The sequence below is a fragment of the Lactuca serriola genome, chromosome 1 (genome assembly GCF_051521515.1).
Source record: "Lactuca serriola cultivar US96UC23 chromosome 1, Lser_US96UC23_V15, whole genome shotgun sequence".
Classification (NCBI taxonomy): Eukaryota; Viridiplantae; Streptophyta; class Magnoliopsida; order Asterales; family Asteraceae; genus Lactuca; species Lactuca serriola.
Window position 1 is genome coordinate 93,338,809 of NC_136408.1, and position 14,450 is coordinate 93,353,258.

The following is a 14,450-nucleotide window of genomic DNA, read 5'->3' on the forward strand; positions in this document are numbered from 1 at the left end:
GTACTACTTTGTTTATGCCATAGTAGCGCCCTCCCTGTGAACACCATCTTGGTATGTAGCGTCAAGCGACATTTAAGCATGAGTCCATCTTCGGATACTTTGAAAGTGCGCACTTGCGAATAGAACTTCAAAGGAGTTGTGCAGGGACAAAATATAAACGAGTTAAGAAAAAAGAGTAAAAAAAAGTTGCATGAATAAATACAACTAGGAAAACTGCTTGACTGTCAAAAGATCCCCTTAGCCTTGAACTTGAACTTATGACATCGGGACTGACTGTGAACTACTTTGACTGGTGTAAGTGGTTTGAAACATGTAACCAATATGGGTAAATATTAGGGAATTTTTAGAAAATATCTTTTAGAAAAAGATTGTTGTTAGTCAACAAATAGTTGGAGTCGTTCATTGTCATGCTTTGTAAAATGAAGATGATTGAGCATGTTTTTCGTCACATGTTTTCACGAGAGTAAGACCATAATTTGTTCAATGTGCTAACCCAATATCGGTAACAGTGAACAAGTGTTGTAATTTTTTATTTTGTTGAGTTGTGTTAGGGAGTGGCTAAAAATCTTGTTTTAAATGTTATATATCTTTGTGGGGTTAATGCCGAGTTATCTCAAGGCATGACAGGTACACCTTCGACTGTATGACACAATGAGGTTAATTGGATTGAATATGTTCGTTTTGTTTTGTTTATTGCATTGATGTTTGAAAAAAAATCTTTGAAGCTTTGTTAATCTTTTTGTACATATGTTATTGTAACATCCCCCTCTGGCACGTATCACAATATTGTCCGCTTTGGGCCACTCGGCACGAGGACTTCCCAGGGGGTCACCCATCCTGGTACTACTCCCGCCCGAGCACGCTTAACTGCAGAGTTCTTATGGGATCTGCTGCCCTCACGGCTTTAAAACGCGTTGTGACATGGAAGGTATCCACACCCCTTTATAAGGAAATGTTTCGTTCTCCTTCCAAGCCGATGTGGGATCAGATCTAACCCACTTTCACCCCCCATTATAGGGTTCGACGTCCCCATCGAACACAGTGGGTTAGATCTGATCCCACATTGGCTTGGAAGGAGAACTAAACACTCCTTATAAGGGGTGTGGATACCTTCCTTGTAACAACGCATTTTAAAGTCGTGAGGGCAGTAGATCCCATAAGAACTCTGCAGTTAAGCGTGCTCGGGCGGGAGTAATACCAGGATGGGTGACCCCCTGGGAAGTCCTCGTGCCGAGTGGCCCAAAGTGGACAATATTGTGATACATGCCAGAGGGGGATGTTACAAATGGTATCAGAGCCAGGGCACGGGTCGATGTGTTCGACGGGGATGTCGAACCCTATAATGGGGGGTGAAAGTGGGTTAGATCTGATCCCACATCGGCTTGGAAGGAGAACTAAACACTCCTTATAAGGGGTGTGGATGCCTTCCTTGTAACAACGCGTTTTAAAGTCGTGAGGGCAGCAGATCCCATAAGAACTCTGCAGTTAAGCGTGCTCGGGCGGGAGTAGTACCAGGATGGGTGACCCTCTGGGAAGTCCTCGTGCCGAGTGGCCCAAAGCGGACAATATTGTGATACGTGCCAGAGGGGGATGTTACAAATGGTATCAGAGCCAGGGCACGGGTCGATGTGTTCGATGGGGACGTCGAACCCTATAATGGGGGGTGAAAGTGGGTTAGATCTGATCCCACATCGGCTTGGAAGGAGAACGAAATATTTCCTTATAAAGGGGTGTGGATACCTTCCATGTCACAACGCGTTTTAAAGCCGTGAGGGCAGCAGATCCCATAAGAACTCTGCAGTTAAGCGTGCTCGGGCGGGAGTAGTACCAGGATGGGTGACCCCCTGGGAAGTCCTCGTGCCGAGTGGCCCAAAGCAGACAATATTGTGATACGTGCCAGAGGGAGATGTTACAGTTATTTTCATTAGTTTTTCTTTTGTTGCATGCATTCACTCTTAATTCCCTTTAGGTCCTTTTCATTTCCTTTGTTCTTTTCATCTTAGTTTTTTTTTAGTCCCTTATTGTCTTCTGTAGAGTGATTCTTCATTTTGTTCTTTCTTGAGGACAAAAAAGGTCTAAGCTTGGGGAGGTTTGATAGGTGCATTTTATGCACCTATTTTGTATGTTTATTTTCCTCCTATCATAGCATTCTATTTCATAATTCTTGCATTTAGTTCATTATTTGGTCAAATGCATATTTTATTAAGAATGTCTGGTACTTCACTGTTTTTGATTTATTTTGTAAGCATTATGGAGCTTGGAGCATGGAGCTTTGAAGCATGAAGAGAAGACGCCGGTCATGCCATGGAAGAAAACATGAAGACATAACTTGAGTCCTTGTTGCATTATCATCATAGCAAATAACTACGCTTGAAACACGATTTGTGTCACACCGACACGGGTCGTGTTTGTCCTTTCTCATCTTATATTTGAGCAACATGACTCATGGTGAAGCTAGATTGAAGAAGGAGCCAACAGTGAAGACTTATTGGACTTTTAGCAAAAAGTTTGGGCCATACTAAAAACACATGGCCATGCCAAAAACACATGGGAAAAAGGCATGGCCATGCTAAAAACAGATGGTCTCATGGAATGCACATGAACAGTTAATTGTTGTGCTAAATTGGAGGAGATCGACATTTTTCGTAGACATACGGTTTTGGGGAGCTTTCTCTGGCGATTTTGGGATATTTTTGGGAATTCTTGAAAGCTACTAATCATTGCAAACACTTTTGATTTCCTTTTGTAAGCATTAAACATTTACAATTCTGACGTCCCAAAAATAAGACCCAAAAATTTCATTTTCCAGTTAAATAAAACATTAGCCCAAAAACTCATCATAAATCTCAAAAGGATCAAATGTATCAAAACATCACAAATTATCAGAGTTATCATGAAAATGCGGAACTATATTGTGTGTGCACTGCAATCATCCCGAGCTCTTCCCTTTTGCACCAGAAGTACCTGAAACATAAACCGAAAACTGTAAGCACGAAGTTGAGCGGGTTTCCCCCAAATACCACATACCACACATATCAAACATATAATGGGACTCGTCCACTAAGTATAGGGCCTCGCCTAAACTAGCATAACGGGCCCTGCCCACTGAGTATAACGGGCCTCACCCTAACTCTCACAACAGGCCCCACCCAACCTACAAACATACAAGTATAACAAGTAATGGCATACAGATTACCCATTGGGCCCCGCCCACTAAGCATACATGCACATGCAAGAGTCACGCAGACATCTAGCACCCTAACATAATAAACCATAGGTCAGTATTGGTGTCTTCGACTCGCTAAACACAGTCAGAAAGACTCACTTCAGACTACTGAATCTCACAGATAAATCTATGGCTGTTGGCCTACTAAAATCCCCGCGCTATCAATCACAAAATAACATCCAATTAATAATTTGATCCCGACTCACACTAAGGGGGTGTTTGATAAACGGAAATAACTGCAGGGAAAAGGAATTGATTCCTTTTCTCTTATTTGCTTAATACAAAAAATTAAGGAATTGAGAAATAAATCAATTCATTTTCCATCAAATTCATTCTCTATTTTTAAAAGAAAAAAGAGAGAAACAAAAGAAGAAGTCATGATCGAGAATCAAAAGAAAAAAAGTGGAGAAATCAAATCCCCCCCCCCCCATTTGAACCCCACTACCTGCAATTGATCAAGATTTTTCAATCAAACGTGGCTACTGGAGCCCTACACTCGTTTTTTTCCTTATGCGTTCGATTCCGCCTTCGATTCCCTTCCATGTTCAATTTTGCCTTCGAGTTTGGACAGGATGTTGGTCTAGTTCTTAGTCATGCCTTTTGTGTTCGTTTGTATAGCACGATTCTTCTATTGGTCGATCTTGGCAACCCACGATTCTCCGATTAAGGTAAAGTACAATCCATATCATCGATTTAATTGCTCCTGTTTAGTTGTAATTCATTTGTTTTTATGAATTCTAGTTTGTTTTATGTGCTTATGGTTTGACTGATTTTCTGTTGAAGAAGATGATAATTTTTTTGATTTTCTGCAAGTACCTATGTTGATGCTTTCTGAAAATAGGCCTTAATTGCTCTTGTTTAGTTGTAATTCATTTGTTTTTGTGAATTTTGTTTTATGTGCTCATGGTTTGACAGATTTCTTTTTAAGAAGATGATAATTTTTTTTATTTTCAGCAAGTACTTATGTTGTTGTTTTCTGAAAGTAGTCCTTCAGAAAATAGCTAAAAGTAAACGACATGGAAACAAAGAATTAAAAGATGGGAAAAAGAAAGAAATAAAGCAACTAAAGAAAAGTATGTATTTTCACCATTTAAAATCCAATACTACACAACTAAAGTATGTATATATTTTCACCATTTTTTTGATTATGTAAGAAATTCTGTCTTTTACAATATTAGAAACAACTAAAAATACAACCGAAAAAGATGATGCTTTAGAAAGCATCATGAACAAAGATCAAGCCATTGTAGAAAATGTAACTGAATTGATGAAGACAAGTATCCAACAAAATAAGAAAGTATAAAGAAAACAGAAAAGAAGAGAAATGAGAAAATAGAAATGACAAATCTGCTTACCAGAGACAACAATGGAGGTTGACCAGAGTGAAGCTATAAAGTAATAAAGGATAACATTTTGCTTTTTTATTACTACCTGTACTTCTAATTTTTTTTATTAATGCTTGAAAAATCTATCCATTTATAGCCATGCACTTTTAAAATTTTCTTATTATGTTAATTTGCTTTTGATTTATAAAGTACAACATTGTAATAGGTAATATTAAAATGAAAATTATAAACATAAAAGATGAATATTTTGACAAATTAAGATATATATCATAATTCATTTTTATTTATATATATAAAAAAAATCTGTTGTTTGAAAAAGAATGAACAAGGTAAAAGAAACTCATTTCCATTTCGCTGCTTAGCATAACCAAATAAGAGAAATGATTCTTAAAAACATTTCTCTAGTGGATTCTCAGTTATACCAAACAGTGGAATCAATTCTCTTTCTCCAACTTAATTCTTTTTCTTTGCATTTCCATTCTCTTTTGCAATTCTATTTCTCTGTACCAAAAGCACCCTAAGAGTCCAAACTAGGATAAATGACCTTTTTAACCTTTACCTAACTTTGCCCAAGGCCAAGGCCCAAACCAACTGTCCAAAAGGCCCAAATTCCAAAATAATCACCCAAAACCCAAATATGGCCCAATTTATAGTCCAAATTGGGCCCAAATCCCTTCATGGGCCTTCAACCAAAAGAGTCCAATAAAATAGCATCAGCCCAAAAATAGAATTCTTATGGCCCAACAAAGCCCTCGACTCCTAAGGTCCAACATAGGCCCAATACCAAAAAGCCCAAAATTTTGAAGCCCACTGCTAAGTACGCAGGGCGTACTCGCTCTGGGCCTTGTACGCTCAGCGTACCAACTTGTACGCCCAACGTACTCCCCAGTTGGCCAACTTCCCTCATTAAGCTCTTATTCGTTTAAGACTTCAACCCAACTCACAGATCTGAATTAGGTAGGAGACTTTATGATGAGGAACACAAGGACAATGGTTTTGTTGGTGCAGTTATGCTGGTATGGCATCATCCTAGTACCAAAGTCGTCACTTCGGTGGAGGAAGGGAACCCAAAACCCTATGATGGTAGTAGTTGTGGAGGTGGAGGCTGAGTGTAGCCCGTGATCGTGGTTGTTAACCAATGACAAAAATATTGTGGATGGAAGTTCGAGTTTAATGCAAGATGATCTTGATGAAAGTTAGGATTGATACTTAGAGTGGATTTAATTTTAAAAAGGTTTTTTGTAAATTCCTCATGAATGCCATGTCAACGCCATGTGGACATAGGTGATAAAAAATTGATTACTTTTTTTTTCTGAACACTCATCAAGACATTAGCATTAAAAACAGAAAATAAGGACCTAAGCAAGGTGCTTATGTTGCATAACATGTAGGTTGGTAACCATGTTGAACTTGATATAACATGTATCAATGACTAAATGGTGATAAAATTGGAAGTTTAAAGACTTTATTAACGAGATGGAACTTTAGTGGCTAAGTGGTAACAATTTTGAAACTTTAGTGGTCAATAAAGTCAAAAATCCTAATCTTTCAATCCGGCCTGACACAACACATTTACAAGGTTTGAACTCTAACACGGAAACCTAACATGAAAATAAACAGGTTGATACGAGACGACACGATAATTAAACGGGGTGGAGTATGGTCAAGCTCTCTTAATCAATTTAATGTTTCGACTCAACCTAAGATGACACGACATGACATATTTACTAAGTCTACTTATTAGCCAAAGGCTCATTGGAGTGGATTCAACATCGAATTCGGCATTCTCGGTGAACACCGGGCCGGGGCCTCAGCATGTCGAGCTCGGCTCGGCAACCACGGTAATGTTTTACCAATGAGAGAGAAAATGTTTTTTTTATCCATTAACTCAAAGTCATTTTTTTTTTCAAAAAACACTCAATTTCAAAAATATAATCGTTTTTTTTTTCTTCAAAATTTTAAATTTTAAACCCTCAATCTTCAACTATAAATACCATCATCCTTGTCCATTCTTCATCACATTCAAATATTCTTAATTCAATTCTCATAACTTTCTTATTTTTCATCTTCTTCAAGACCTCACCGCTAATAGCTCGTGTGGTTCATTTTTGGTCTCCTGGAGAAGAGATGTTGTTGGCTCGTTCATGGGTTGATGTTACAAAAGACCCAATCCACATTAACCTCCATACGACAACCTTTCGGAGGAAGTCACCGAAAAATACAACCACAAAGCCCTTGTCCCTCAAGGTAAAGAAGAAATCTACTCCAAATGGAGGCACGCACACACCTACAACTCACTTTAACAGTGTGTTTCGTAGGGTGATGCATGAAGCTGAAAATGGTGAAAATGAAAATATTTTACTAGAGAATGTTCTTGAGGTTTACTGTGTTCAAACTAACAAAGATTTCTGATTTGTTGAGTTTTGGCAAATTGTAAGGCAATCCCCAAAATTTGATCAAATCTAAACTCGTTGTCTTTTAATTTTAGTTTTTTTTTTCTTGTGTGTTGTGTTTTTTAAGTTTAGATGTGTATTAGTTTAATTTCAAGTGTGTTATGTTTTTGAAGTTTAAGTGTGTATTGTTTTAATTTCAGATGTGTTTGTTTTTTTAAGTGTAAGTGTGTGATTTTTTTTGAAGTTAATGAAATTTTAGTTTTTTTAAAAAATAGTACGTTCGAAATGTTAATTTTTTTAAATTATTTAATTTAAAAAGAACAATACTGGTAAATGTGGCAACACGTGTCATTTAATGGAAATTTTTTGAAAGAGTGACAAATCTGACGTGTTGCCTACGTAAACCGTGACAAATATGACATCATTCCTTCCAACCTAAAAGGTGTGATAGTTTTTTGCCAATGGTAAAAGGATGTCATATAAGCATCACAAAAGTTTTTACAAATTTTGTCACACGTTGCGTATGAATGGAGTGTGGTGGTTTTTTTACCAATGATATATATAGTAGTATTTATGTTAAAAAGAAAAAAGAAAAAAAATTGCAATGACCAAGCAAGAAATAAGAAAATGTTTACAATTGAGATTTGTTATCGGTAGAAGTTCACCTATAAGATTTAGGGTTATTGTCACTGTAACCAAACAATATTTAGTATATTGGTTTAAATGGTCATCATGATTTTTTTTTTGTCTTTCAAGGGTACGAACTTGTATTTTTATGTTTTAAAAGGTCATTATGTAAAATTTGAAGGGGTCACCCGGTGACCCCTATCCTAATCATCATCTTGCATATGCCACCTAATCATCATCTTGCATATGCCACCTAATCATCAGTTACCAATTGAGCTTTTCCTTAAAGGGCTTACGTATAGTAACAATGGAGCTTCTTCTTCATCATTAACGCCATGTAATTCTCTTACATTGTAATTCCAAAACCAGAATCCAGGAAAGTGTAGGTGATATTTTCTAATGTGGCGGTGGGTGTAAACAAAGAGAAGGGTGTGGTGGTGGTGACTGGATTTTCCGGTGTGATGGTGGCAGGAAAGATGATGAGTATCTTTGGTTTGGCAAGCACCAAGTAGTGGACATCACATGGGACATTGAACCAACGACACACCACGATAAACATACACTTTCACACACACACATACACACATTGTTAAATCTGAATCAATTGAAATCGTTGTGTAGAAGACGATGAACAGTACTCGCCTCGATCAGATATGATTAGATCTACTTGACTTTGATTTCCAGATTTTTTTTTTTGATTTGTAGGGGAAGACGTTGAACACTGTTAGTTTCAACCTTCAATAGCCTTTGGTCACTTAAGTGCAGGTGCAGGAAAAACATAGAAAGAAAACTATGCAGAAAAAACAAAGCATAAAGGAAACAGGGGAAGAAAAAAAGAACTGGAAGAAAATAGACATGGGAAAAATCTAACTGCAAACTCATACTCAATCTCCTTTTACAATGACAACACTGCCCTCTCCCCACCAAAATTCCACCACCAAAAATTTAGAAATGCCATACCACTTGTAGTCACATTGTTGCAATTAGATAGCTGAAGTTGATAAAGATCAACTTAAAAGTTAGAGCTTTTAGACAGATACATACAAGCAAACATTGCTATATGGCATGTTCATTTTGAGTTAAGCACTCCCAAACAACGATTTCATCTCTTTCACTTTGCGTTTTGGACAACGAAAACAAAAACTACAAATTTTATCTGGGTAGAGGCTGCATGGATGGATGGATGATGGGTATTTTGGGGGTTTATGGAAATTGTGGATTGTAAGAACATTCATGAACTCTGTATCAAACGCTCTCATCTCCTCCACGGCGGTGATATTATTTCCGGCATTGTCGTAATACACGTATTTGTTTCTAAGACCTTAGCCATGATCTCACCGTTAGGGAAATACAATTCGATCTGACTGGAGAACCCTCCATCAACGATCATTTGCTTAATCGCCTCCGATTACAACATCGCCTCTGATTGTAGCGTGGTGTTTTGGGATGGTGGCAATAGTGCGGGAGGAAACTGTAAACACAGAAATTGAGATCAAAATAAAAAGTATAACTTCTAGATGATGGAAACTATGAGACATGTTTTAATCGGGAAGTGGTGAGAACGATAAAGGAGAAAATCGATGGATAGAGTAAGAACGGGTGAACTTATGTGTTCGGTTTTGAATTCTCATCGAAACTTTGACTAACGAGTATTCAAAGTCAAAGTAATGTAATGATGACAAGGCAGCTTAGTTGACTCACCAGCTTGGTTGGCAAATGGCAATGCATGGTTACCTCCTAAAATGGGTAAAGACACCTTTTAAAACAGTAAAACACAAGCTCGTACCTTTAAAAGGCAAAAAAAAGTCACAAATGACCTTATAAACAAATATACTAAACTTTGTTGGGCTACAGTGACAATAACTCTAAGATTTATCATTGGCAAAAAAAAGGTTTGGATGTGGTGTTCACCATCGGTAAAAGTGCCATATAGGTTTTATCATTGGTAAAAGCCTCCCACACTGTATAGTCTTAATCTACTTGCAATCAAAATATGGAACATTGAGAAAATAAATAATATTAATGATATTCTGGATTTTAGGTCATTAGGCTAGAGGGTGTCCTAGCGGTGACAATATTTTTCACCTAGACTGATAGTGATATATTTGTATTTTTTACTTTTAAAAAAAAATAAGAGGTGGTGTTGAGAGAGAGACCATTTTTTTTCATCCGTAGAAATTTACCGGCAGTAATATACTGTCAGTAAAAATATCATTGGGGAGTGGTGTTCACCCACAGTAAAATCAGCATATTGGCGGTAAAAAATACATGGCACCCTACGACCTTAGTTGGTGATTAGAATTTGGAACATCATATGTAGGTTTTTCATATTATTTCATAACTCATCTTTTAGAAATATCATAAAATAACTACTTTTTTTCATTAAAAATCCAATGGACTTTGCGACGTTACTTTTTCAATGCTCCACTCTCCAATCTTATCTCTTACCAAAATATTTTTTGCATTTTTCTAAATTTAGTTTGCGATGCGAAAACTCACGAATTTTGCGTGTTGGTTTTCAATGGCTTTTCAGATTTCCTTTTCTTTCTTTTTTGTGAAAAATAATATCTTGGATCGCTTATCTAAGATACGCATTTCTTGCAAATATAACTTTTAGTCAAAGTGATCAAGATGTTTGACTCTCTAAGATAAGTATTTCTTGCAAATATAACTTTCAGTCAAAGTGATTAAGATGTTTGACTCGTTAGGTTCTATGTTTAATATGTCTAAATCTTTTTTCTGCAGATTTTCGTTAGAAATAGTAACTTTTAGCCAAAGTGATTATGATGTTTGAGTGTTTGACTCTCGTTAGGTTCTATGTTTATATGTCTACAAACCTTTTTTCTACAGATTTTTTGTTGCTCTAAATATAAAAGAAAAACAGAGCGTCATGGGGAATCGAACCCATGCCGTCCAACATAAGAATGATACCTATTTAACATTTGTGTTGCATTTAATTTAACTTAAAATTTAAAGACATTTTACAGAAATGTCTTAAAACTATTTTCGCATTTTATTATATTCTGAAAAACTACAATTTTTTTCGAAAACGAAAATCATTTTTACGGAAAAAATATCGGATTCCTGTGCAAGATAATAAAATTCACAAGGTATGATGCTACTTTATTTCTAAGCTACAAATTTCATCAAACTTCAGCTATGCTACAATCCCTTTGGTTCGCAAATTCGGTATTTAAATGGTTATTTTCAGATATTCTTTAATTATGTGGTGATAAAACGAACCCAAATATTATCAGTTTAGTGAATAAGAATAACTCATCTTGCATCGCATAATCTAAACTTTCTAAACTAAGTTTTCTAAAAAAATTTCGATATAGTCCATATAGACTTTTTATTTATTTTTATACATTTTAATTAAATAAGTTAGAAACTATTTTAATATACAAATAAATGATATTTAGTATATTACATATCTACATAACTAGGGATTACACTTAGTGCAATGCATCGGAGACCTTATGTATGCACGACAACAAAAAATTATTTACAAAAAATATTAAATTTAATCACATAAAAGTGTTTATCCATGGTTTGTTAGAAAAAAAATATAAATGCACTTGTTAAAATTTGTCTAATGTTTTTAAAAAAGGTGTTTATCATAAAAAAATGTTAAAAATTATGTAAAAAGTTGCAAAAGAATATGTAAAAATTACATTATTTTGTAAAAGGGTAAATTTGTAAAAGTACCTAATTTTGAAAAAAAAAACATACAAAAACAAATTTGTAACAAAAATTGGAGCAACATTGTAAGAAAAAGTTAGGGAAATTTACGACAATATATCCTACTTCCATCATCAAAAGTGGCAAAAGATTCAGTCATATAGAGTTATTAACCCAAAAACACAAAGTACAAATCACACCCACAAAAATACATTGTTTAAAACTACAAAAATAATATTAGAACGTGAAATTATTCAAAAACATACCCAGCCTCTGCAAAGTGGGATTTCACCAATGCAAGAGCTCTTGAACGATGAGAAATCTTGTTCTTTTCTTCCTTAGGCATTTCAGCATAACTATAACAACAACAAAAAAAACATCAAATAAATCTGCTACTTTTTTGTCATTATCAATCAAGAATTATGCATATGATCATATAGAAATTGGATTACGTTTGATCATAGCCATCAGGTTGGAAAACTGGATCCCATCCAAAGTCATTTGGTCCTCTTGCAGGAACAATCTTCCCCTGAGAAATTGTATATTTTTGAGTTAAATTCTTTGTAATACAAATTAAGCAAACAAGATGAATGATATATAAAGCATACCATGGTCTTTCCCACAAATGTAATGGGTTCAAAATCTGGCCCTATAGCAAGAGAAAATATACACAGAGCATACGCTGATTTATCATCATATGCCATCAACATGTTGTTTAGACCTACAAAAGTGATTCTTCAAGTGCTTAACAAACATGATAAGATCAAGGTCACATTTTGAATAGGAATTGATTTAAGTACCTTCATGTCCAAGCTTTTGAAGAAACCACTTGCTGTAAATCCATTGATGTAAGAGAAAGTTAATTGTTTTTATCAGTTTAGGCAATGAACAAGGAAGTGCAGCAAAGGAGACTTACATGTAAGGTCCTGCAAACAAAACAATGGTTGAAGATATGAAATCAAACAGTAGAATCAATCAACAGATAATTCCATAATGACTTCAAATTAACTGTAATTCTCATCTCGATCCAGAATCTTATACTAACCAGGGAGGCCTTTAAGAGCATTGAAACAGAGGCAAGTGTCTTCAACTAGCACCGGTCCTTTCACCTACTCACATACACACATTCCGAATCAGCAAACTGCAACTCTCGAAGAATATCAATGGAGATTACAAATTACGAGTGTGTACCTGGTTAGCGGCCAAACGAGCTTTCTCTTTCGCGATATCCTCAGGATCGCCTTGCAGTTCCGGCACTGTTAATTAGCAAAACGATCAATCAAACTGCCCGATAATTCAATAGCGCTTCGGAGATTATTAGGGAGGAGTAATTGAATAATATACATACAGTCGAGCTTAAGCGACTGAAACGGAATGGATTGCCCTAAAATTACTTTAACTTCCTCAAGCTTCTTCGCGTTTCCTGTCACAAACGTTACTGGAGGTAGCTTTACCAAACCAGTCCCCGCCGCTAACCGCGCCGCCGCCATTTTCCTGCTCTTTTACTCCTCCGCCGCTGTCCTCTCGCCGTTCAATTGCCGGTTTTTCCCCCTACTACTCTAATTTGCCCAATAGCTTTTTCCAGATTTCCGAATTCCGATTGTGTATTGGATCAAGCCCATATAGAATTAATGGGCCACCGTGTCCAGTTTTTAATAGCCTATTATTCCATAGATAGTTTTGCAAAATGCATTAATAAACTAGTTTATGTCAAATTGTATGCGTTGATGCATTTGCTCTAATATCTTTTTGACTTAATGATAATCAAATCAAAACCCAAATAATAGTTTTTATAACAATATTTGTGTGTTTTATGAGATAATATCTTAAATAGGTCGATCAAATAGAAGAGAGAATTACCATTCAATCCTATTTGAAAGAATAATTAAGAAGATTGTCAAAATATGTTGTGTTAGCAACTTAGCATTGATGTAGAATATGTTCCATCGGCCGAAAGTGTTGTATCTGTCTTGAAAAGGGTTGCATGTATGCATATTATGGAAATAAATATAGAAAGTAAAATTTACCAAATATTTGTGAAAAAGAGACACCTCATATATACATTTTATATTTAAAGTCAATATATGATTAATTATTTATAATTAGATTTTTCAGAAAACAATGTAATTTAAACCAATAAAAATAATTGAATAACTGAGCATGATTTTTATATGGTAAACTAGATGTAACACTCATGTATTATATATATATATATATATATATATATATATATATATATATATATATATATATATATATATATATATATATATATATATATGAAATTCATTTGAGAAGTTGAATTTGTATGAAAAATTAGAAAAATATTAAATTATTAAAAAAATTATTTTTTTCTCTTTTACATTTAAACAAATAATTTAGATAAATAACAAAGAAAACTAAAAAGGCTTTAATTTAGAAATTTTGAAATTAAAAGGAAAATCAATTAATGAAATAATATGTATTTATTATTACATTTATTGTAATTATTAAATTTAAATATTATATGTAATTTAAAAATAAATAGAAAAAACCACAAAATTTCATGTGGAAAAATTTAATTGAAAATAACCACAAATGACATGTGGTCAAATCAATGAGATTGTGACATATAACAAAAAGATTTTCATTTATTGTAGTAGACATGATGTTTTTTTAGTCATCCTTTTGGAAAATCGTCAAACGGTTTGAAACTTGAAAATCATTATGGAAGTATAGAGGTACATATATTTGTTCTAGCCTTTGAAGTATAGAGGCCGCCAACTGGCCTGATCAAATTCCATTATCTTTTTTAGTAAACGTTGGTAGCTTCTGTATATATGTAGGATGCTGCTATTAAGACATCCCATAGACACATTTATCAAAATTCAATTTATAGATAACTATTTATAATTATCTTTTTCAAAAAACAATGCAATTTCAACCAATAAAAATATTTTTAAAAACTATATAAGGTGTCTAAATGATAAAATAGGATGTCTTTTTAGCCAACATCATATATGTAATGGTCTTCGGTTTTTCAAATTCCCATTGACAATTTTGCACATATTTGCTTGCTAATAATCAAGATCAATCTGGTTCTTATACATATAAAAGCTTTAAAAATTCCTTCACTTACATACTTGAAAATTTAATATCTAGTTGGATGTTAGCTTCAAGATAACCGTTGCAAGTGCA

The 14,450-nt window shown here is 34.8% G+C and overlaps 1 protein-coding gene across 1 annotated transcript; it reads right to left on the reverse strand.

The window, feature by feature from the left end:
* Nucleotides 1–11,357: 11,357 nt before the first annotated feature.
* On the reverse strand, nt 11,358–12,849 carry LOC145070040 (Inosine triphosphate pyrophosphatase family protein). The gene is made up of 8 exons (XM_079016962.1): nt 12,622–12,849; nt 12,465–12,529; nt 12,319–12,382; nt 12,190–12,199; nt 12,074–12,105; nt 11,882–11,994; nt 11,726–11,802; nt 11,358–11,629 (listed from the first exon to the last, which is right to left on the reverse strand). The coding sequence occupies exons 1-8, from the start codon at nt 12,761–12,763 to the stop codon at nt 11,524–11,526; spliced, it is 609 nt and encodes a 202-aa protein (XP_078873088.1). The 5' UTR covers nt 12,764–12,849; the 3' UTR covers nt 11,358–11,523.
* Nucleotides 12,850–14,450: the final 1,601 nt, after the last annotated feature.